The sequence below is a fragment of the Octopus bimaculoides genome, chromosome 1 (assembly GCF_046866305.1).
Source record: "Octopus bimaculoides isolate indiv1 chromosome 1, ASM4686630v1, whole genome shotgun sequence".
Classification (NCBI taxonomy): domain Eukaryota; kingdom Metazoa; phylum Mollusca; class Cephalopoda; order Octopoda; family Octopodidae; genus Octopus; species Octopus bimaculoides.
The window spans coordinates 162,763,063-162,789,841 of record NC_142928.1 but is presented as its reverse complement, the minus strand read 5'-3'; the positions used below and the strand labels follow the sequence as shown (position 1 = coordinate 162,789,841).

Here is a 26,779-nt window from a genome sequence, read left to right as displayed (position 1 = left end):
CACTGCGATAACCACATGATTCACTGAATTGATGTCTTATACTACTTCTTTACATGTGTGTATGTACATATAAAGAAAGAGAATTATATACACAGCTACACCCACACATATGATATACATTTTATATTCTTTATTTAAAATCTGAGATTATTCATACTCAAATACAAATAATATTAAAGAGAGAAAAAAAATATCTGTCTGCTCCTTTTGTTTGTTTTTTGTATTTTTTTTTTTGTATGTTTTTTGTATTATGTACATGTATGGGTTTGTATGTATAGAAAGCGTGTGTATGTTGCACTAATGATATAATCCTAACATGCATGTTGCACATTCTGAGTCATGAAAATTGATAGATTTCTTAATAATATGGTGCATATGCTTATGCAGATGGCCTGTATAGACCTAAGTTAACAAACCGATAATCAAAGGTATTACAACAATAATTTTGTCTTTTCTTAACATATGTGGTGGCAGGAGAACATGTAGGATTGCATTATCTAATGCAGTCCTTTCATTATCTTAAACGATAAGGTGTGGCTCGATAAAAATTTCTTTGCTATTACTAACAGGTCAGGCAATCATGTAGAGCAACAGTGGGGAAATGATTTTTAGTATCAGGGACAAACTGCAAGTGCATAAGAAACTGGTGGCAGGGAAGGCATCTGTCAAAGAAATAAGGAAACTTTAATTTTTATGTTTTATCTTTTTATTGTTTACTTGTTTCAGTCATTGGACTGTGGCCATGCTGAAGCACGACTTTGAAGGATTTTAGAAGAACAAATTGACCCCGGTACCTATTTTTTTAAAATCTGGTACTTCTTTTATCAATACCTATTGCCAAACTGCTATGTTAGGTGGACACAAACAAACACCAGTTGTCAAGCAATGGGTTGGGGACAAATACAGCCACAAAGACACACAAGTCTTGATGTTGAGAGAGAAGGGTGGAGCAAACCAAATGATGTTTCTACGGTACTTCGTTTTCCAGGTGTTAGATCCTGGCATGTAGGAGATGCAGTGCCTCACTGTAGTAGGGGGTAGTGGCAACGAAGATATCTTGGGTAGAGGATAGATTCAAAATCTTCTTGCTTACACCCTTCACTAGGTTCTTAAAAACTATAGGTTGGTGGCAGAAGGCTGTGCTAATATAGGACATCTCGTTTGGCTTGTGATAGGGCCTGTATGTACCAGAGCCCAGATCTAAAGTAACATCTAGGCAATCTACTGTGATGAGACAAGTCTCAATGGTCCTTTCTAAGTATATCTAGTGTGTACCTGTTGGCTCCTCTAGAGATGGCTAAGGTGCTATCTCTATAGAGATGGCTAAGGTGCCATCTCTGTAGAGATCGAAGAGGACCAAAGGAAACCTCTTTCCTAAGATGTCCAGGATGTACAATCCAATAAGATAGCAGACATCAGCACTGTCATAGGCTCCTGTAGCCACATCAAAGGAGCCCTTGGGGGTCGGATTGCTTGACCCACAAGGATCTTTGTTGAACATACACGTGCAAGTGCATGTGAGATGAGCTTCCACAGTTTCCATCTACCAAATTCACTCAGAAGGCATTTGTCTATAACAGAACACACAAGATGCTGTGTAGTGGAACTGAACCTGAAACTACATGGTTGTAAAGCAAGCTTCTTAACCACACAGCCATGCCTGTGCTTATACATTGATATACAACATGTATTAAATTACTGTTATAGTTTTAGGTTAAACATTTTTGCTTGTAATTTTTTTTTATGGGTTTTTAGTGACTTCATCAGTAAGCAGTTTGAAATTAGAATATCAGTAAAATTTTGTCAATGGATGAAGTAGTTTGCCACCGCTGGTATAGAGGCTCTCATTTCATACAAGCCAGACAAATTCTCCAATCAACAGAATATAGAAATCATTATACTTCAGAAGTGGGTTTCATTGTTTCTTATAACTCCAAAGTTTATTCATTAGCAAGATAACAGCAATTTGAATCAAAGAATTGTTTTAAATACAGATACACACAAAAGACTCTCTCTCTCTCTCTCTCTCTCTCTCCCTCCCTCTCCCTCTCTCTCTCTCTCTCAAAAGAAAATGGAAAAAACATGGTAAATAAATAGTCTTATTATTTCTTAATTTATCTATTTTATATCTTTTATTTTAATATTGTCTCTGGTTATATGTATCAAATGGGCCAATCACTTGTTTACTGAATGGCAAGAATGATAAGAGTGTCTGTGCAACTGAACCGGAATAAATACCTTGAGGTAATTTTGCTCAAATATATTGAGTCACATGCACACTTGTGCATACACACTTACACACTTGTGTATACACACTTACACTCAAAAACATGCTCACATGATAACCTTTCATACGGGTCTTGTCTACCAAATGTCACTCATGAGGCAATAACCAGTGCAAGAATATGACAGAAGACTCACACCCAAAGTGTCAAGCTGGGAGATCAAACCCAGAAAACATTACAAAGATAATGTCTTAATCTCATAGGCAGGCTTATAGTGACATTAAACCATGTGCAACAAGTCTCAAACTCAAAAATATATATGAGGGACAGATCAGCCAAGTTAAAATTCATCATCATCGTTATTTTAATTTCCATTTTTCTATGCTTGCATGGGTCAGACAAAGTTTATTGTGGCAGATGACTTCCTGTTGGCAACCTGAATTTGTTTCTAAACAAGATATTTCCCCCATGGCCAGACATGTTTTCATGAAAGACTGGAAACTAATGACTCCATTTATATGGTGATGACACTTGTTTACAGCTGTCACATGATGTCAAGTCAGGCGAGCTGGCAGAAACGTTAGCACGCCGGGCGAAATGCTTAACGGTATTTCGTCTGTCTTTACGTTCTGCGTTCAAATTCCGCCGAGGTCAACTTTGCCTTTCATCCTTTCGGGGTCGATAAATTAAGTATCAGTTATGCACTGGGGTCAATGTAATCGACTTAATCCCTTTGTCTGTCCTTGTTTGTCGCCTCTATGTTTAGCCCCTTGTGGGCAATAAAGAAATAACATGATGTCAAGTCAGGGAGACACAAACACAAACAAAAACACACACACACACACACACACTGGGCTTTTTTCAGTTTCCATCTACCAAATCCACTCACAAGACACTTGCCCAACTACCACACGGTGGGACTGAACTAAAAATCATATGGTTGGAAAGCAAATTTCTTAACCACACAACCATACTTGCAATTAAATCTTACTTCTGGTGTTATATAATCAATCATTTAGTTTTACAAAGAATATTGAAAGAAGTTATAGAAATCATTCCCCTTATTGAACAATACTGGATAAAATGAAGAACTGCATATAACAAATGAAATCCATGGGAAAGCTGATGACTTAGGCTTTTGTTGGCAGTACAACCTGGTGAGTTTAAAAGTTTAGCAAATCTTCAGCTTTGCACATTTACAGATAGAAGGTAATCAGTGATTTATTCACATAAAATACAGATACACACGTATATACACGATTCAGTGATTTTTAAACAAAGGGCATTGTGGCATTGTTGGAAACATTCCATCATAATAAGTTTAGGAAGTCTACCAAGAAAGCATTTATGTGAATTCCATTGCATTCAATTTGGCAAACATGACTCAAAACAAGGAGACAGAGAGAGAGCATAAAACACACTAAATAAACCATTTCTAAGGAAATCGCATCAAAACTTATTTATAAAACAAAAGTCAAGTTGAAATGAAAAATTACTACCATTAACTTAGAAGGTAGAATAAAAATAAAGTATTATCTAAACTGCTTTGGGAAATATAGCTTGGCTTTGTCAGATGAAAGCTATTCCACAGATAAAAACAGAACAAATTAACTTAGTTATGTCAGCTGGTTCTCCTATAAAGGTCACCATCCCCTAAAACCTTTTGACATGAGAAATTGGGGGATGGGGTTGCATGCCAAAACAGAAAAAAAAGTGGGAGTCTTTTTTTTATATATATATAAAAAAATGTTTGTTTGTTTTTAAACAATCCAAAGCTATGAACTAAAGATATCAAATGTTGCTTATAGGAAAGCTGGCATAGATGGTATTGACATGTAATAATGGATGGGAATGGACGAGGAGAGCTGGATGAAATAATATCAAGAAATTGTAATAGATTGTAAGCTAAAGAGAATTTAAGGGGAAAAAAATTGGAATAAAGTAATCTGAATTGACAAGAATTTAGAGTTACAGTTAGAAACAGGATTACACATAGGACAGATTGTAAACAACATTTTTGTAGATTCATTCAACTTATGATAGCATAGAACAGCCAAAGTGAAAACAGTGGTGGCAGCACAGTAATAACAGTGGAGGTGGTCATGATGATGATGATAGTGTTGTTGCTTAGTGCTAGGTCAACCTGTTTAAGCAAATCCATGATTAAAAGCATTCTGACTATGACCATCCTTTTATTTTCTTAGGCAAAGTAAAAACCAGGATCACATTACGCAATGTGCTTAATGGAAAGATATGATCTAAGGAAAATTTGGCTGCTATTTCTAGCAGATCGAGTAACCATATAACAGGGTCCATTCAATAGTAATTGTATGATTTGCAGTGATAGAATGGGACAGTTGTAGAGTTGGAAATGATGTTGCGGTCAGTGATTCCAGAAGTGGTGGTATTGGAGGTGATGATGTTAGTGAATTCAGTGGTAGTAGCAATGCTTATGGTAGCAGGAGTAGAAACAAGTGAAAATATTTCCAAAACTCAGACCCAGTACTTAGTTTCCAGTTTTTGGCATTAAATAAGCAAAGGTGAAATAAACAATGGGGATGCTTTGCCCGATGCAGAAACTGTAGAAGATACTCAAAAATACAGCAAGGTCTTCTGAATCTGTCAGAAAACATTGTATATCATCAGCAGGTATCCCAGGGTCATAGGTGTTCCATCCCTCAGCCTCTATATTTTGCCTGAGTGAGGAAGTGAGGACTGAATTAGCCTTCACCAACCAATGTATCCATCATCCCTGGCAAACAAGCCCTACTTTACACAGCAAACTTCTGTTGAATTGTAAACTCTTTACACTGTGACCTCTCTCTTGCCTTTGGCACTGGTATTTTTCCTGTCACTTGATACTATAGTTACCAAGTCATAGCTGATCTTGAACAGACTATTTACACAATTTCCCGGTGCTTCCAGTACTTTTCTGCTTCCTTCACAGCTTCGTGGGGCTTCAAATTTCTGCTACACTTTATGGTTTTGTTGGCATATCGGACTTTCTCATTTTTGGATAGAAACAATGTACTGATTGCTCTTACCTTGGTGGCTCTGAATTCCCCCACAACTGATGAAATCAGTTTCTGCTTGATTAATTGTTACTAGTTTGTAAGGCAAATGATATTCCCAAATAATAATAGAGAATATAAAAATGTTCAACATAACTGAATTGTAAATACAAAAGGAACTGGAGTGTGAACTTTATTCAACTATTATTTCTAACCCATCAGTGAACAATTTTCTCATTCACAACTCCTTAAAAATTCCACTGTATTCTGCTTTTTAATGTTTTTTTGTTTTCATTCCAACATTAATTTTTTCCTTTAAATCTTTATGAGATAAAAAGCACATTTTGAAATTGCCTACTAATTCTGAATAAACAATTATAAAAAGATATATTTAATACAAAGATAAAGACATAATAAATAATTCATACTGAATATAATTCAGTGATGATAAAAAATAATGAAATTATAGTGTATAGTGCGCAAGTGCACTACAACTCATCAAAGGTGCATGTATAGTCAATAGAATTATGTACAAAAGTCAGGAAAGTGAACAGTGTATGAGTCATGATATACATATGTGTATGCATATAGAGGGGAGATATCAGGTGTTGTGTTGGCGAATTTCAGGAAGCATGGAGGTTTAAAGGATGCAATGACTTGGCAACTAACAACTGAAGCAGGCAGTTTGTTCCATGCTCCAGCAACTCTGAGTGTGAAAAAATGTTTCTGAAAGTCATGGGAGCTGTGCTTTTTTCTGACTTTGTAGGCATGCCCATGTGTGTTAGACACATGGAGCTCAAAAAGGTGCTCAAGGTGATTGTTGGTGTGATGGTTATAAGCGGTTAAAACAATGCTGATTCTATGGTGGCCCCAATATATGGCAGGACTTAAGCTAAGCATGGCAAATTAATGAGATATTTGTTAATTATATAGCATACCATCTGCTTATTAGTAAACAGAAGAGCTAAACGGATAATTATGAATTAGGAATTATCTATTTCTGATAAGTTCAAATGTACAGGAGACATTTCATGATATTTCTAACCAGAATTCATTGTTTGTTTTAGCAACTGTACCATATGGGGATATAAACAAGTGATAGACCAGTAGCATCTCTAAAATATTATTTTCTCATTTACATAACACCATGAAATTAGGGGTAAGCACAGATCCTTAAAATGTTGCTTGATGCTTAAGAGATAGCATAGTAGATTAAACTAATATGGTAGGGTTTAGTGTCTTTCCCTAGAATGAAGTGCAAGTATCAATGAGAAAACATAAACCATGAATTTTTCAGTCCAAATTCAACTCTTTGTCCATTCAGACATCAAAGACCCTATATATAAAAGGTAAATGCTTAAGACCTAAATAACCTCCTACTAGAAACAAACATCAATCAGACAAGAACATATTCATAAACAATGTATTCTAATAAGACTGTTCTATAAAGTGCAAAGAAAATAGTTGGCAGATTCAGATACTTTGAACAGTATTTAAAGACAAGCCAGCTAGATAAAAGTGACAATAACTAACATATTTTGAAATCAGATGTGGAGGAGTTTTCCTGAAATTTGACCACTAAAGGGAAGAGAAATACCTTTGTTAAAACTAAGTTTGAAAATATTAAACATCTATATGAAAGGACAGCAACTATGCAATATGTTCCTAACTGTCACTACTACCTCTACTATCTTACGTGTCCTTTGTCACAACCACATAATATAGACAAAGGAGTGTCTTCCTATTATTCGTCATTTTTATGGTATAAAACATTGGTTTTACTGTTCCAAATAACTAGGCTTGATTAGAAATTATCAACCCAATTAAATAGTTGAACTAGTTGCCTACACTGGATGGCCTGAAAATGTTATTTGTGATCTCATTCTGTTATCTCATAAATACATTCAAGAAAAACTTTTAGGTGATGGGAAATACACTTCAAATGGTATCATTATACACACACACACACACACACACACAAACAAAACACATGTGTGCATGTGACTGACTACAAATACATAGAGCTGAACATAGTGATCAAAAGGTAAATAAATAAAAATATTTTATGAAAATTAACGAAGTGTGTGATTTCAAGCGAAAGAAAGCCCATACTTTTTGGGATGTCCCTTGTTGAATTGTAAAAATCTAATGTGATATTTGTGTAATAACAAAATCAAACCTGGAGTGTGTGTGTGTGTGTGTGTGTGTGTGTGTGTGTGTTTATATTAGAGATTGTGAGTGTGTGTGTGTGAGAGAGAGAGAGAGAGAGAGAGAGAAAGAGAGAAAGAGAGAGAGAGAGAGAGAGAGAGAGAGAGAGAGAGAGAGAGAGAGAGAGAAAACATTGCAAACAATGAATGAAATAAACATGAAATTAAAAAATTGTATAAATAAAAGTTCGTTAAAAACTATCTTGTGCCAAATATTTAAATTTGTGAACTTAGAAAATATTTCTTTCAGTAATTTATAGTAGTTGTTTGCAAATAGCAAATTAAAACTTGAAATGAAAACATTAAAATAGAGAGTGAGAGGCCTGGCAAACGAAAATGGAAAATTTCACTGTTGCTACCTCAATACCGGAAGTTGACATTGAGAAACCTTTTTAATGAAGTGAATCGTATATATAAAACAATATTATTTATTTTTAATAAAAAAATAAACTTAAGACCCCATTATGTACCAGAGGTCAAATTATTCATGCATCTGAAGTTTGGAAGCAATTCATGCAGCCATTTTCATATGAAAAGCGAATACACACACAGAGGTCTATTTTATATAAGAGATATACATGGAACTAAAGTTTTCAATGTTTTTTTTGTTTTTTTCCAAATTTAAAACTGTAGAAAGTGATCTGAAGGAAATTTGACTTATATCTAGTAAGGTTGCACACCCAAACAGAGGCTTTCCTTTGTTGGCTTAAAGTAAACTTTGTTGTTACTGTGTATTCCCAGATCAGTTGTTAAATAAATTTGACAAAAGGCATTCTAGCTGTAACAATCCTGTCTGTTGTATGTCAGAGACTATACTGTTCAGCATAGCCTTTATTTAACACATTTGTTACTATGTTTCTCTTGAAATATACCATATTTGGTGCAGTTAATTTTGAAAATAATCAAGAATATAGTAAAATAAATGTATAGTAATAAATTAAGCTCATGTTTGGAATGTAAATTAACATGAAATTTTAATGGAAAATTTTCCTTTAGATCACTTTCAATAGGAATTTTATATGACAAAACCAAGGGTGGTCTCAGGTGGGTTAGTATAAAAGAGGTTAAGATAGTAGGGTGTGATCTGTGAAAGTTTTGGCTACTTATTTTCAACAAATTAAATGATCATATATTAGCTGCTTGTTCAACAAATTTGCCTGCAAATGAATGAGATTTCTCTGTTTCCATCTCTCCCTCCAGTTTCTAGAAATCTACACAGAAGATGCCAGTCTCATTAAAGAGAAAAGGCACAAAAACTACAGTTGTGAAAAGCCTTATCATTATTATTGGTTTCAAATTTTGGCACAAGGCCAGCAATTTCGTGGTGGGGTAAGTCGCTTACATCAACCCCAGTTCTCTACTGGTGCTCATTTTATCGACCCCAAAAGTTTGCAAAGCAAAGCCAACCTTGACAGCATTTGAACACAGAACGTAAAGATGGACGAAATGCATGCCATTCTAACAATTCTGCCAACTCGCCACCTCAAGTGTTATCATCATTTTTCTTGTCACTTTTATGTCTGTTTCTTTCCATAATAGCATGGGCTGGACAAGAGTTACTAAGGCAGTATTCTATGACCAGATGCCTTCTCTATAGCTACCCATCAGTTGCTCTCTTTTATTATCCTCCAATCCTTCGATCCCCCTGTACCCTCCATCCCATTCCTCTCTATCAACATACCCCATATATCACACCCACTTTTACTTCTATTACTTTGTCCCTCTTATCACCCCTTCTCCCCATCACACTACTCAAGATATTTTTTTTATTCAATCTTTTTACCAACAACATGTAGCTGTCTATCATTCTTTTTACCATTAACCTCTCACTCTCACTCTCCTCATTGTTTTTTTCCATTGTATTCATCCTCTCTCTCTTATTTTCTTTCTATCATCATGCTCTCTTCTGTTCACCCTCTTCGTCATTTTTGCCTTAAATGAACACTGAATGAAGAGAGGGCAACCTTTCCTATGCTGGTACAATTTAAATGACCCAGTATACACTGAAAAGAGATTGGTATGATGGAGGGCATTCAGTCAGAGAAATCATGCCAAAATTGCAACAGAAAGCAAGACAGTCTCCAACTCATCTAGGAGGAAATTACTTCAAGTATGAACCATTACTACCCATTCAAACCATACCAGTATGGAAAGCAAACATAAAACGATAATGATGAACAGTAATTTTTCAAATGAATTACGCACACATTCAAGAAATTAATAAATAATAAATACAAAAGAAAAACCCAATTAATCCCAATGATTTACTAATCAAGGTTATAAATTTCACAATTCCTAAATACACAGAAATAAAGAGTTATGTAAAAAGAAAAGAAAAACGACTATTAACACATCACTAAAAGGACGTGTTGGTTCAGACAGTTTTACTAATGACTCACCCCTCAAAAAAAAGTTAAATGCGTAACTGAAGACCCTAGTTAGAAAAGTACTTGTGTCACATGAAGATCAATGTGATTTAGGCACTTTTAGCAGCAGGCTCTTCAGTTAGAAAATTGAATATTGATTTAATGTTAAAATATTGATTTCAAATTTTGGCACAAGGTCAGCAATTTTGGGAGAGGGGTAAGTTGATTACATCGACCGCAGTGCTCAACTGGTACTTATTTTATCAACTCTGGAAGGGTGAAAGGTAAAGTCAACCTTGGCAGAATTTGAATAATGTTAAAATATTGAAAAAATTTCCCATTCTAGCTCCTATTTAGCCTAAATTTGTCATTTTTTACAACTGAGTTGATCATGATGAAACTATGAAATTTGCTTTTTGAGAAAGAGTGAAAGCAATGTATAGTAAAAAGAGAAATACAAAGTTTGGGACAGAGATTTTTCTGTGGTACCACAGCATTCTGTCCCTACAGGTACAAGATTCTGAACTTTGTCCAATTTATAACACCGGAAACAATGGGTATAGATGATAACAGTGTAACAATTCAAACCAATTGAGTTATTTAAAAAAAAAGGTTCAGTCTTTATAGCAAGGGAGTAGAGGATTCTTTCTTTCTATTGAAATGAGAGCAAAATCTGATCCCATCTTAGAACTGGAAACTCATTCTTCAAGTAAAGCTACACTTTTCTACCAATAATGTCTATTTTATCAAATCACTACAAAATATATTTGACTAGGAATAAAGAAAAAAGAAAATGTAAGAAACAGCAAATACATACCAGTGAAGAGAACGTCCCCTCCATCCAGTAGAGCATTCGGATCCATAAGATCATGGACCTTTAAATGAATTTCTTTTTCTAGGTATTTTCTAATTACTCCAACCTATAAAAAAAAAATAAATAAACACTGAAATGTTGATTGAAAATAATTTTTCTAAAAGTTTAATTGAATATAACTAAATTTAAGGTGTATATTATGAATGTAAACAATAAGAAATTCAACAGAACTATATTGCATATAGCTCACAAATGTACACACACAATGTAAGATGTTTAATTATTCAGTTACATATAGGTTTCATTTAAAATCTGAAACTCAGCAAACAAGTTTGTTGTTAGTTAAAAAAGTAAAAAAAAAAAATTTTTTAAAAATCGGTTTATGGAATAGCCCAGGAGCTGTGGGAAAATTTATTCACATAAAAGAGATCCTCATTAGTGAAATTGGTGGGAAACACTACACTGGGTGATGCTTCACTAGGGCTAACAGTTCAATACATGAAGACAGTAAAATGATAGTAAAAATTCTAACACAAGAAAATATCCTTCACAGTTCACGAAAACAAAGGGAATAAAAAAAGGAAAAAAAAAATTACAATCTTATGACTTTCTGACATTAATATCTATGAAAATGTTTGGTGGTGAGAATATTTGAGAATATAAAAAGCTTTCTCCCATAGAAATTGATATGCAGTTATATGTGGGAGGACTTAAATAGAAAGATTGAGAACTGATAAAGAATACATACACAGATATATATATATATATATATATATATATATATACAAAAATGTATAAGTAGTTATACAAGAAAAGTTGAGGATAGAAATAGAAAAAATATAGATTGGTGTGTGTGTGTGTGTGTGTGTAAAGTGTTAGCACAAAAAAAAACGTCAAATTCAGGGAATAAATGCAATATTTAAAAAAACTTGACAAACAAGTTTTAAAAATATAGAACAATACACATATCTTCTACAAAATTGTAAAAAAATTTTAAATGACAGAATGCTGTGATTAACAAGAGAAAGAGAGTGAAAGAAAGAGAGTGAAAGAAAGATAGAAAGATAAAGAGGGAGACTGAGGATAACAACATGTGTGGGGAGAATGATAATAAAGAAATGCAATTTAGATTTAGTCAGAAAATTTCACAGTATATGTATGTGTGTATATACACATGCACAGCATGTGTATCATCATCATCATCATTTAACAGCCATTGTCCATGCTGGCATGGATTGGATGGTTTCACTGGGCTCCAGTCTGATTTGGCATGGTTTTCTATGGCTGGATAATCTTCCTAATGCCAACCACCTCAAGAGTCTAACGAATGCATTTACATTCCACTGGCATGGGTGCCATATGCATGACACCGGGATGTGTTTATGTGCCACTGGCATAGGTGCCAATTTGTATGACACCGGTATCTGTCATGACTGCAATTTTGCTCAGCTCAATGGGTCTTCTCAAGCATGACATAAATACCAAAGGGGTCAATTTGATCAACTAAACCATTTAAGGTTGTACCCTAGCACAGCCACAGTCCTATAGCTGAACAAGAAAAATAGAAAAAAAGGAGGCACAAGGTCACAATTTTTGTAGGAGGGAGATGCTGGAGTGTCTATAGTTAATCAACCCTTTAGTGTTCAAGCAGACCATATCCAGACCAAATAGTCTACTTGTTTTACGTTAAAGCTGGTCGAGTCTGGCCTCTTACACTTACCATACAATGTCATTCTAAAAATAAACAATCACATCATCGAAATCTCAAAGCTAAGAGATAATGCATGATTAATTGAAAACAATATGAATAAATAGGCATTACATTTGACTGAGTAATTTGAATACTAAAGGGTTAAACCATCCCAGCACTTAATTGTTACTTTAGGTTATTTTTTCTTTATATTTTCTCAATTTTATTATTTGTGCAGTAAGCTATGAAATTCTAACATTCTTTCAACTTCCTGTAATTTAGACCACCTCATGGTGCCAGCTGACAAAATGGAATAGGCATTGCCCTGGAGATGCCCTGGAACAGCCACCCTGACTCATAGGGCTTGCACTTACAGATAGTCATCTCTATCCTGCTAGCAGTGAGCAGGGACATGATCTGGGGACCGAGGACACCAGAGGTCTCAACTGCCTTAGGCTCAACCATAGGCCTGTCAGAGAGCAGCCAATACTTTGACAGTTGATTCTTCTCAGTCTGTCAAACAGTGGAGCCTGGGCTAGTAACTGAACACACCAAGTTAACGCCAGCCAGAGACGGTGTCACAGCATATGGAATCCCAGATGAGGGGGCCTACCACCATGGAACAGAAAAATTGCCATACTGTCAGGCAAGCCTGCAGTATCTAGGTCAAGCTTTATTTTATCAATTCCCAGAAAGATGGACAAATGACAAATGAGAGATAAGGGTGAAGTTTTGAATTCAACCCTTTAGCATTCAAATTTCTCTTTCAAGTGTAACGCTTATCTATTCACATTTATATGAATTAATCATGTATTACCTTGTAGCTTTGAGACTTCAATGACATGAGTGTTTATTTTTAGAATAATATTGTAGGATAAGTGACAGAGGCCAGATCTGGCCAGTTTGAAGCTAATACAAGTAGATTATTTTGGCTGGATATGGCCACTTTAAAGCAATGATCACTGCTACCATCTATCTTTTTATAAGCTTAATAGCTAAAGCGAAACTTTACTAACTACCATACAACAATCATACCTGTTTTATGTTCAAAGTCACCAGATCTGAACCTCTGCTACTTATCCTACAATATTATTCTAAAAATAAACAATTACAATGTCAAAATCTCAAAGCTACAATAGGACTGATCAACTTAAAACAATGTGAATAAATAAGCATTACATTTGACAGGGTAATCTGAATGCTAAAGAAGGGGTGAAGTAATGTTTACATGAGGGCTTATGTTTAATGATATAAATTATAAAAACAGAGAGGGGGACTGATGGATAAAAAAGACATTACAAAGAACACTAATCATTAGAACAGGGCCTGAAATTTGAGGGGAGAGGATAGTCAATTACATCAACCTCAATATTCAACTGGTACTTATTTTATCAACCCCAAAAGGATGAAAGGCAAAGTCAACCTCAGCAGAATTTGAACTCAAAACATAAGGATGGACAAAATTCCACTAAGCATTTTGCCTGGCATGCTAATGATTCTGCCAGCTCACCGCCTTAATAATAATAATGATAATAATACTTTCTACTAAAAGCAGAAGGCCTTAAATTTAAGGGGAGAGGACTAATTGATTACATCGACCCCAGTGTTTCACTGGTACTTAATTTATCGACCCCAAAAGGATGAAAGGTAAAGCCGACCATGACAGAATTTGAACTCAGAATGTAAAGATGGGCAAAATACCGCCTGCCATGCTAACGATTCTGCCAGCTCACCACCTTAATAATACTAATAATAATAAATATATAAGCAGTAAGGAAGATAAGATATGGAAAAAATTCTCAGTAACATTTTCACAGACTGATATTTCAACAAAGACACCAGACTGATAACTATAACAGCAGCTAGTGGGGGATGGTGATGATGATATGGCAGTGTTGGTACATGTATAGAGCTGATGATAGTGGTAATGATGATCATCATCATAATAGTGGTGTTGACAATGATGATAGTGATGATAATATTGCAGTGTTCAAGCTTGGGTAGTGGTGGTTGTCGTTGTCATTGCGGTGTTGAGGATGATAGTAGTGTAGGCACTAGTGGTGGTGATTATAGTTGTGTTGACAATGATGATGATAGGACAGCGTTGGTGCTAGTAGGGAGGATTATAATGACAATGGTCATAATGATAGTTGGGTTGACAATGATGAGGATGAAGAAGCTATTAATGACATAATAGTGATAATGTCATTAATAGTGGTGATGATAAGGTGAAATCAGCTACCCAAATATTGATTTCTTAACTTTGACACAAAGCTACACCATTTCAAAGAGGAGGGGCAGTGTGAATTTAATTGAGTTCCATGCCAGACCCAGTCTCATATATATATGACTGGTAGTTATTTTGTCAATCCCAGAAAAATTAACATCAACATTGACTTCAGCAAGATTTGAACTCAGGACAATTAAATATAGTTAAATACCACGTGGTCTTTCACCTAACATTATACTGTTTCTGCTACTTCAATACACTGACATATTATTGGATATAGAATTAAAAAGAAATAACAAAGTTAAGAAAAAGCAAAAAAAGAAAAAAAAGGTTATCAAAGAATTTCAATCATTCTAAACCTAGTTTAAGTAACTGATAAAATTATCATCTTAGCATGGCATGCTTGCGTATGGGTGATATTATGCACAGGAATATGTGATTGTTAGTGAGACAGTAAAAAACGTAGAAGAAATGAAGAGAGAGAGAGAAAAAGGAGGGGAAAAATACAGACAAAAAGATCATTAAAAAATTTTTAACATTTAAATTGGAGAAATTAAATAAAATGTTTAAAATATTAAAATAATAATAATAATGATAATAATAATAATTCTAAAAAGAAAAGGAAATGGGAGAAGAAAAACAAGCAGAATTTTACACACACCCATACTCTCTCTCAAGTTGTGATCTAAGAATTGGAAGTTATTAATTAAGGATGAAATGTCAAAGAAACTATCAAATAATGGTGATGATGATTAGTTATAGTTGGTGGTGTTACTGGAACCTTAGCGATAGTGGTACGAGTGGATAGTAGTGGTGTTAGTATGAGGGATAGTTAGTGGGTTTGATGATGGAATATCAGGAGTACACTTAGTAATGCTTAAGGACAACTGTTAAATAACTGAGAGAGAGAGAGAGAGAGAGAGAGATAGAGAGTGTGTGTGTGTGTGTGTGTGTGTGTGTGTGTGTGTGTGTGAAAACAAGCTGGGGAGGGAGAGAGAGAAAGAGAACAAATTATAAAGGAAATGAAGAGAGGAAAAGTGATAATGTTGGAGAGAGAGGAGAGCTAAAAGAGGGAAGGAGATATAAAAGTGAAAGGAGGAGGGAGAACATAAGTGAAAGAAGGAGGGGGAACACAAAAAACTAGAATAAGAAGATAAGCAAAGAGAAAATGGGATAAGGATAGCAAAAACAAGAGAATGAGAGAAAGAGAGAGACAATGTTTGAGAATAAAAGGAAAGAGTGGAAATTAAGAGAGAGAGAGTGAAACAGAAAAAGAAAAGGAGGGAAGCAATAGAAAAAAGAAAGAAGGAGGTACAAACAAGACAGAAAGAGGAAAAGAGAGAGTTTAATGTGAGTTTTAAAAAAACTATTATGAAGTATATCTAAAAAGATATTTTAAGAATGAAAGAAAATAAATATACAAATAAAGAATGATACAATTTGCAAAAATCAAAAACAAGGGCAAAAAAAAATAGAACTGCTTGAGAAATGATCACCATAACTGAGCAAATTTCTTCTTTGCTTTCCTCATTCTGAACCATCTGTGGAGTCTACATGACAGACGGACAATAACACTGTGTACATGGTTGCAGGCCATCAAGAAACATGTGTGTTACTGACCAGCTGGACATCAAGTTGGCTATCTGAAGCACTTGAATCGAAGCCACTAGCAACAATAAATGGTAGGAGTGGACAGGTCTCTGATGAATATTTGAAATGCAAGCAGGTAATCATTAGCTCTGTTTTATTTTTTTATTTTTTTTCTTTAATTGACAACTAACAACTAGACTCAGTTTGTTCTTAAATTAGCTACAAGTATTAAGTAATGCAGCAACAATCAGTTGGGTACATGAACTGACAATAAGGTAAGGTTAAGAAAGGTATGGAAGGAGGAAAGATTTTGGTGAGCTAAGTTCACAACCCAGCCTCAATTACCTGATTGTAGCTATTTCATTTCAATTATTTTTGTCACTTTACTTTCTGAATTTGGATCCTACCAGATACGACCTTCTGAGGTTGATAAAATAAGCAGCAGTCAATTAGTGAAGTAGATTGGAGGAAATATTCTCTTGCTTCAAATTTGTGCCTTGTATCAACTTGTGGAGACACACGACTTAGTGGTTAGGGTGTTGGACATAGGATCAAAGGCATGTGGTTTCAATTCCCAGACCAAGCAATGCATTGTGTTCTTGAGCAAAAGACTTCATTTCATGATGCTCCAGTCCACTCAGGTGCTAAAAATGAGTAATCCTACGACAGACCAGTGTCCTGTCCACAAAGGAATATATAGGCCAAAGAAACTGAGAAACCAGCCCTATGCTCCTTATGGAGTGATATGGACTAAACATCTACTTCAGAAATATTTATTGTTTTTTTATAAAATAAATCATAATTATTATTGTATTTTATGCTCTGAGTTCAAATCCTACCAAGTTCAACTATTCCTTTCATCCTTTCAGGGTACCAGTCAAATACTAGGGTCTCCTCAAAATTATTAGGCTCATACCAAAATTAGAAATCATTATTATTATTAGGCAATGAGCTGGCAGGATCATTAGCATGGTGGATGAAATGCTTAGCAGTATTTTGCCCATCACTACGTTCTGAATTCAAATTCTGCTGAGGTCGATTTTGCCTTTCATCCTTTTTGGGTCAATAAAATAAGTACCAGTTGAACAATAGGATTGATGTAATCGACTCATCCCCACCCAAGGTGCCCTTGTGACAAAAATTTTGAAATAATTATTATTATCATTATTATTATTATTAATATTTGGGGTATGAAGGCAGTGAGTTGGAAGAATTGTTAGCACGCCAGACGAAATGCTTGGCAGCATTTCAGCCATCTTTACATTTGAAGTTCAAATTCCATCAAGGCTGACTTTGCTTTTCATCCTTTCTGGATTGATAAAATATATATCAGTTGAACACTGGGGTTAATGTAATCAACTAATCCCCTCCCCTAAGATTTCAGGCCTTGTGTCTATAGTAAAAAGGATTATGTGGAGGTGTGAAGGCAGCAACCTGGAGGAATTGTTTGTGCATCAGACAAAATGCTAGGCAGCATTTCTTCCAGCTCTATACATCCTGAGGTCAACTTTGCCCTTCAACTTCTTCAAATCAATAGGGCCAATGTAATCAACTTGACCCCCACCCAGCAACTCAAGTAACCACATATGTGCAGCCACTATTCCCTCTCCCCTTCATGGGCTTTTGTTGTCATCAACTCAGTCAGCCATGCTGGTAGCTAGACATGAATGAGACAGAATTACTTTTACTTTTGATAAATTAAAAATAGTTTATACATTTACCCCCATTTATCAGAACAGGTTTTGACGAGGAGGATCTATAACATGAGGACATTTTGAATCTTAAATCTTTTATGAAATAAACTAAATCTTAAAATATATTCTCTCTACCCATCAACTTTCATGGATGTTTTTGTATATTTTCTTTGCTTCAAGATACTAGATATAAAAAAAATTTACCCAAAGTTAAATCAAGATAGTTTCCAGTTAAATTTGCAAAAATTAAGACATCAGTGCTGAACTGATGTGTCATCAGTTTATAGTCAATCACCATTATTATACTATGCCCCTGGTAAAAGTTCTTAACTCTTAATGTCTCACTGTACACACCAGTAAAACAAGTATTGGCTTGAAATATAGATGAATAATGTATAGAGTCCATTGTCTTTCAGTGATGTAATAAATTCTACCCACAGTATAAAAGGTAATGAATTAGCAGCCTAAGTTGATGATTTATACACTTCAGTCTAAACTGTTTAATACTTACTTTGAAAATTCTATATTAACTTTGATGACTTTGATAGGTTTTGGTTAGTATAGGCCTAAGCCATGTCTAACTTAACTGCATCACCTGGTGAAGTCTTTTAGTCATATATGGGGCACCATGGCCCACTCTAGCAAAAAGTAATTATTGTTGGAGTCATATCTGGGTGTAAGAGGTTGGTTCGGAATTTTTTGAAGAAATTTTCCAGAGAGCTTTTGAATTTTATGGGATCTGTTTACGTTTTGATGTATTTTGGTATGATATTAAAGAGAGCTGGACTGGTTAAGTTAAAATAGTTGTGTTGTAATGTTGTTATGTGTCCCAAGTTCAATTTTTGTAGTGGGCGGATAGCACAAGGGCCAAATCTTGGGTGGATTTTAAAACTGATGCCAACATCATGTGTGTAATGTTGATGGAATATTTTCCACATCGTACAAATGATGTAGCACTCCCAGTTGAGTTGGAGAGAGTAGAGATTGAGTTTTTTCAGTTGACCCCAATAGTCAATGCCTATTATGCCATCTATCTATCTTGTTATTGACCTCTGGAGTGCTTCCATTTTCATAATGAGTTGCTTCGTGTGGGTCAACAGTATTTAAAGTGGGGGTCGAGCAAAAGTAGAGTAGCGAAGGATGATGGTGTGGGAATCTGTAGACCAGAAAGTTCTCAGAATCCAGAAGAGCATCTTGTGGGCCAAGTTAACCTAGCTGTTTACGTGGGAAGTCCAGCTTAGATTGTTACTAACAATTACTCCAAAATCTCTGGTGTTGTTGGATGACACTAGGGAGTCGCCCAAGAGAGGGGCATATAGTAATTTCAGAGTATCCTCTTTTCCAAAATGGATCAAATTAAACTTATCTTCATTTAGAAGCATATTGTTCTTTTCCACCCATTGGACTACAACAAACAGATCCAACTGAAAGCATGTTCGGTCTCCCATACCATTTATGGCCTTCTGGAGTTTGGAATCATCTGCAAAGATTTTCAATGCCTGTCTGTGGTTTCAAAAAGCTCCCATAATAACAAGTCTTTCTACTATAGGTACAAGGTCTGAAATTTCGAGAGCAGAGCAAGCTAGTTGATTATATTGATGCCAGTGCTCAACTGGTACCTATTTTATCAACCCTGAAAGGACAAAAGGCAAAAATCAACCTCAGCAGAATTTGAACTCAGAATGATAGAAGAGTAAAATACTTCTCTGAACTTTTCTAAAAGATAAAACAGTGTTGAAGAAGAACGATTAAATGCTTATCACTAAATTATGACACATCTGATTATCATTCACTTAACAGGACCTGCTTGTGTCTATACATCAAAAATAATGCAGAAATACAGATTGCCAACCAGCCCCACACAGCTGCTAGTATGTACTCAGTACACCTATCTTGAAATACAGTAGTAGTGGTGGTGGTGATAGCAACAGCAGCATTAGTTTTATAGTTCTACTCAGACATAACTATCAACTTTTTGTATATCTAGGACCACATACACACACTGTTCAATGTGTCTTTTTCTTTTTTTTAAGACAATAGGGTATGATTTGAGGTTGATTTGGCTGCAATTTCTAACAAGTCTGACTATGTGGAAGCAACCCTCACTCACTACTCCCCACCCCTGCTCACTGACCAATGTTCATAGTACTATTCCATGAATTTGCACTTCAGGATAAGCCTCAGCACTTCAGACAATATCCTTTACATTATCAGGTCAAATGATGGCCTCAGTAGCATTTCTTTCATTAGTCATAAATTCTCCTCTTCAGTGATACTGAAGCAATACACAAAGTAAGCTTTTACATGTATTGCATACTAGGAAACAAAAATTTCTTAAATAATTGACAGTAGAAAGAAATAACAGTAAAATTTTCAAGTAAGACACAGAATTAAACAAATGGCTGATTATGAAACTAGTTATATAAACGTACGTGCGTGCGTGCGTGCGTGCGTGCGTGCGTGCGTGCGTGCGTGCGTGCGTGCGTGCGTGCGTGCGTGCGTGCGTGCGTGCGTGCGTGCGTGCGTGCGTGCGTGCGTGCGTGCGTGCGTGCGTGCGTGCGTGCGTGCGTGCGTGCGTGCGTGCGTGCGTGCGTGCGTGCGTGCGTGCGTGCGTGCGTGCGTGCGTGCGTGCGTGCGTGCGTGCGTGCGTGCGTGCGTGCGTGCGTGCGTGCGTGCGTGCGTGCGTGCGTGCGTGCGTGCGTGCGTGCGTGCGTGCGTGCGTGCGTGCGTGCGTGCGTGCGTGCGTGCGTGCGTGCGTGCGTGCGTGCGTGCGTGCGTGCGTGCGTGCGTGCGTGCGTGCGTGCGTGCGTGCGTGCGTGCGTGCGTGCGTGCGTGCGTGCGTGCGTGCGTGCGTGCGTGCGTGCGTGCGTGCGTGCGTGCGTGCGTGCGTGCGTGCGTGCGTGCGTGCGTGCGTGCGTGCGTGCGTGCGTGCGTGCGTGCGTGCGTGCGTGCGTGCGTGCGTGCGTGCGTGCGTGCGTGCGTGCGTGCGTGCGTGCGTGCGTGCGTGCGTGCGTGCGTGCGTGCGTGCGTGCGTGCGTGCGTGCGTGCGTGCGTGCGTGCGTGCGTGCGTGCGTGCGTGCGTGCGTGCGTGCGTGCGTGCGTGCGTGCGTGCGTGCGTGCGTGCGTGCGTGCGTGCGTGCGTGCGTGCGTGCGTGCGTGCGTGCGTGCGTGCGTGCGTGCGTGCGTGCGTGCGTGCGTGCGTGCGTGCGTGCGTGCGTGCGTGCGTGCGTGCGTGCGTGCGTGCGTGCGTGCGTGCGTGCGTGCGTGCGTGCGTGCGTGCGTGCGTGCGTGCGTGCGTGCGTGCGTGCGTGCGTGCGTGCGTGCGTGCGTGCGTGCGTGCGTGCGTGCGTGCGTGCGTGCGTGCGTGCGTGCGTGCGTGCGTGCGTGCGTGCGTGCGTGCGTGCGTGCGTGCGTGCGTGCGTGCGTGCGTGCGTGCGTGCGTGCGTGCGTGCGTGCGTGCGTGCGTGCGTGCGTGCGTGCGTGCGTGCGTGCGTGCGTGCGTGCGTGCGTGCGTGCGTGCGTGCGTGCGTGCGTGCGTGCGTGCGTGCGTGCGTGCGTGCGTGTGTGTGTGTGTGAGAGAGAGAGAGAGAGAGAGAGAGAGATTAAGTTTATACATGGATTTATCTGTCCTTCCCTGTCAATTAAATCCTACACACATTTCTTGTACATTACTGTATACAGGATACATTACCAAAAGGAGAAAAAAAGGTTGGTTTTATAGAATAATGATGATGATAGACACAACAATAAATAGCCTCCTCCTCCCTAAAAGGAAACCACAGATCAAATTACAAGCATAGGTTCACAGGATTTAACATTTGATATTTTGACTAATGTAAATATTGGCACTCAGTGCTGTCAGGAAAAATAGGGAGAGAAATAATATTACAGAGAGAGAGAGAGAATATAGCAAATTTTTACAGGTAAGAAACCAAACAGACAAACAGCCCCACTTCTCCATATTTCTCTTATGGTTATATCTGAATCTGACAAGAGTTTACAATTAATTCGAACTGATGTAATTACTATATTAAAACATAATAAATCCCAATCAAATCGAGTGCATAAATACATATATATTACAAAACTAACTGAACCTTACACTTAAGTGTAGATGGGACAATCACTGGGGGCTAATTCAAAACGGTAATCTAATTCCTTAATGCACCACAGGGATCATGAGTTCAAATCAACAGCAAGCATTTTGTTACTGCATCAAATTTACATTTTTCTCATATCACATATTACAGAGCAGGCTAACCACAGGCCCCATTTTCACTGTCAGAATAAATACACAGAGGTGGGGGAGGGGGGAGAAATCCCTGCCAGTCTAGTAATTAATGTCATGCAGTGAACCGTGGGACATTATGTAAATGAAATGTGTCTGATACAATCTTGTTTAGATTTTGATAAGTATCTTTCTACTGCTAATATTTGCTAGTTTGAGGAGCTGTCATTGAATCCTGATGAGTCATAAGTAAGGTGAAACAAGCCTGTTCAATCTGTAATCCAAACTTTTCTTTTTTTATCTTTTGCCTGTTTCAGCCATTGGATTGCAGCTATGCTGAAGCACTGCTTTGAAGGGCTTAGTTGAACAAACTAACCTCAGTGCTTTTTTTTTTTTTTAGTCTGGTACTTATTGTATCAATCTCTTGTGCCAAACTGCTAAGTTACAAGGACATAAATAAACCAACACTAGTTGTGAAGCAGGGAGCAGGGACAAATCAATCCAGATATATATATATATATATATATATATATATACACACACATACATGCACACACATGAGTGAGTAGATAAACGAAAGAAGGGCACTCAACACATTTATTGGGAGTTACATGTATAGATCAAAACAGTTTGATTTAGACTTCTTGGTACTCTGAGTTTCAAGCATGTGGCTTGTCTTTGGCCATTCAAAGACTAGCCACACGCTTGAAACTCAGAGTACCAAGAAGTCTGAATCAAACTGCTTTGATCTATGTATATATATACAAAAGCAAAGTAGCTAGTTGTAAAATCTCAAGCAGAGATGAGAGTAGTAACTATACTAACAAGTAAAGTTAATCACTACATCAAAGTGGATGTTCCATGTTACTACTAATTTAACCCTAGGTAGATCAAACACTCAACCAGAAGGATGAAAGATAAAAACTGACCATGGTAGGATTTGAAATCAGAACTTACAGAAACAACTAACTACCACAAGGCATTTCATTTGCTGTTCTACTAATTCTGCCAATCCATGAGGGATGTAACTAAATATCCCAAGGTATTTGGTCAGCTGCTCTCTTAATTATGTCTATCCATTAGGGACACATATATCAAAAAATTTGTCTGCTGCAATACTAATTCAACCAATCCACAACTTTTATGTGGCTAGAAATAATTTTAAAAATTAAATAATTATCTAAGAACAACAGGATTATTAATTGTTTCAGAGAATATAGGACACTAAACTTTCCATTACCCTTAATTATTATATGCCACAATGATTTTTTTTTTATTTGTCTTTATTCTTTATTTACTGAGCAGTAGCAATAAATAAAACAGCATAGAAATGTCTGTCGGAGATGAAAAATAATCAATTTTATAAATTCTGCCAATCCATGAGGGATATAACTAAATATCAAAGGCATTTGGTTTGCTAAATTTGGTTAGCAATTCGCTGAAAAGCTGTTAAATAATTCTGTTGAATTTTTCCTACAACCACCACCACCACCACCTCATTTTCTTATTTTTTTATAAATAAATAACATCATAAATAACTGAAGAGAAGGAAATACAAAACATGAAGGAGGCACTCAAGTAACAGTGAAGTGGAACACAATAGAAAATATTAAATAAAATATCATTTTAAAAAGGAGCATCACAACAACAACAAAAAAACTAAAATCACAACAAAGACAAAGATAATGAAGGCTTGGATTGTTACCAATTCCACAGTTACACACACGATGACAATGATTTAACCAATTATACGGAAAGAATGAAGACTGCAATATGCACCATATGCAAAACATTTCTATTAAAAAAAGCAAACAGAGCAGTCTTTCTATTAAAATGCTTCTCCCTGTTACATTTTCAAATGTTATTTCTATTCTTCAAAATATCAAAAACAATCCATTTTGAGAGAGAAATCTTTTGTCAACTGGGAGTTGTTCTTTTCTAAAAGAAACCAGGAAATAACCTGACAAAGGTTTATCAGAAACACTCAGAAAAACAACAAAGATGCAAACAACATCAACATCAACAACAATAATAATTTTATTATTTTCTTTAACTTTATTTCATTTCATTTTACATCATTTCTTAAAGCAACCATGAAGAAATCCAATATCTGCAGTAAAAGTTACAGAACAGGTCTTAACTGTCTTTGGCTGCTTTGTTGGTTCCTTTTGATAGAACACACGGGCAACACTTCTTGGGAAGAGGAAACACATCAAAATTATAATGTTCACACCTTTCCCAAAACCTGCAGCTGCACAAGTAAAGTAAAATAGCCTTGGCTGGAAATTGAAATAACAGTTTCTGTTCACAGGGAGTAATTATTATTATTATTATTATTATTATGGCTTAGTCAGATAAGGAAGTGTAAACACCCTTAATCTTTTTGTAGAGCCTTTGAAACTGGTTGAGAAGAGAAGAAACCATGAGTCACAGCTGGATGCAGAATATCTAGATCTTGAGTTATATTCAGACTGGAAGTCTAGTCTAAATGCATACAGCAGAAAGGACTCTGCTAAAGGTACTTAAGGGCCTGGCATGGTATTGAAATCAGCTGATGGATTTTTTTAAAAAAAACTTTCATAGAAATGTTTAAAAACTTGCACATAAATGCTTAAAAAAAATAGAAAAAAAAAGGATCTGATATGATCTGCTTCAAAGTTATAAATACAATGTTTCATAATTATTATTATTTTATCCTTATTAAGGTGGTGAGCTGGCAAAATCGTTAGCACACTGGGTAAAATGCTTAGTAGTATTTCATCCATCTTTACATTCCGAGTTCAAATACCACCGAGGTTGACTACCTTTCATCCTTTTGGGATTGATAAATTAAGTACCAGTCAAGTACTGAGGTTGATGTGATCCACTTTAACCCTCCCCCAAAATTTCAGGCCTTATGCCTATACTAGAAAAGATTATTATCATTATCGTTATATTAAGGTGGCAAGCTGGTAGAATCCTTCCTATACCAGACAAAATACTTAGTGGTATTTCTTCCAGCTTAATACTCCAAGTTCAAATTTCACCAAGGTCCACTTTGCCTTTCATCCTTTTGGGGTCAATAAAATAAGCACCATTGAGCACTAAGGGCAATGTAATTGCGTAGACCCCTCTCCCAAAATTTCAGGCTTTGTGCCTATAGTGGAAAAGATTATTAATAATAATCCTTTCTACTACAGGCACAACGACTGAAATATTGGGGTAGAGGACTAGTTGATTACATCAACCCCAGTGCTTCACTGGTACTTAATTTATCAACCCTGAAAGGATGAAAGGCAAAGTCGATCTTGGTGGAATTTGAACTCAGAACATAGCTACAGGTGAAATACCACTAAACATTTCGTCCAGTGTGCTAAGAATTCTGCCAGCTTGCCACCTTATTAATAATGATAATAATAATAATAATAGTTGAACAAAATAATCATGACCATCCAGTCTTAACATGTTGTTCTAAAACTTAAGACTTTAACACTATAGGGACTCAAGTATATACTATCAGAAGAAAGTTTTGTCAAATGAAATTTGGCTGCAATTCTTAGCAGGTTAAGCAACTTTGTAAGATGTCATACTTACTTATGCTTGCTTGTTCATTGAGCAGAGCCTTCATTTTGAAGGCAACCAATTAGAAGCTTGCAAGCAATCCTGGGTTAGTCATTCAAGATATAGAAGGTATAAGATGTCGGTTTGTATTTAGAATTCAATACACATTCAATTTTCTTAGGTTGTCATTAATGTAAGTTACACTGTCTTAAAATTTGGGACTCAATCTGAGGGGGCCACTCTCAAGCTGACCTAGTCAGCCAATAACCAAAAGCAGGCAATAAAGTATTACAATGTATTTCTTTGGAGGTCATAAAACTGCTCACCTTATTACTAATAGTACCCCGGGGGGGGGGGGGGGCGGATTTGCTACAAGAGGAAGAACACAAAGGTAACAATAGAGAGTGGAAGGGAAGTCATGTTTCTAGTGTCATGTCACTAATACAACAATAACAAAAATGCAAGAGCTTATTTAGCTTTTTTTGTCATCTTGGCAATGGTGGCGACGATTTGCCTGCCTGCAGTGGGAACTGTTCTTCTTCAGAAGTATTAACAGTAGTACAACCACTGATTGCTAACATTGACAGTAACAGTTGCAGTGACAGTAGCAGAGGTAGAGGTAATAATAGAGACAGCAATAATGTAGCTTTATAGTAGTAGTAGTAGTAGTAGTGGTGATAGTAGTAGTAGTTAATTTAAATGGTAGTAGTAAATAGATAGCATCAAATTGGTTGTGGGTAATGAGTATTTTGTTACCTGCGCATGGCTAACAGCAGGCCAAAACTTTAGCTGGGCGTTGCACTGCAACTCTTTCTCCTCCTTCTTACACACACACACACACACACACACACACACACACACACACACACACACACACACACACACACACACACACACACACACACCCCAATACTTTCCTTCTGTCGTAAGTTTTCTTTTTCATATTTAGTAATTTAAAAAAATGGAACTTAAAAAAGAAATATTGAAATTCAGGTAAATGTATTTCTTCCCAGGTAGTCTTCACTCTTCACTAACACTTAAATCCTTACCTGCCCAATTCTACCTCCCCCACTTATTAACAAATCTTCTCACCGCCTTCAGCATACATATTCTCTCTTTACCTCAAGAGGCTCTCTTGCCTGCAACCTACATTTATTTTCTTAAGTTGTCCAGACAGCTTTATG

The 26,779-nt window shown here is 36.7% G+C and overlaps 1 protein-coding gene across 1 annotated transcript in view; it reads right to left on the bottom strand.

Moving 5' to 3' along the window:
- Window positions 1-26,779, bottom strand: part of LOC106884401 (N(G),N(G)-dimethylarginine dimethylaminohydrolase 1) — an 82,774-nt gene that overhangs the window by 10,358 nt on the left and 45,637 nt on the right. Inside the window, exon 2 of the mRNA XM_089362071.1 lies at window positions 10,627-10,729. Coding sequence (XP_089218197.1) covers window positions 10,627-10,729 — 103 coding nt within the window. The remainder of the gene's footprint in view (window positions 1-10,626; window positions 10,730-26,779) is intronic.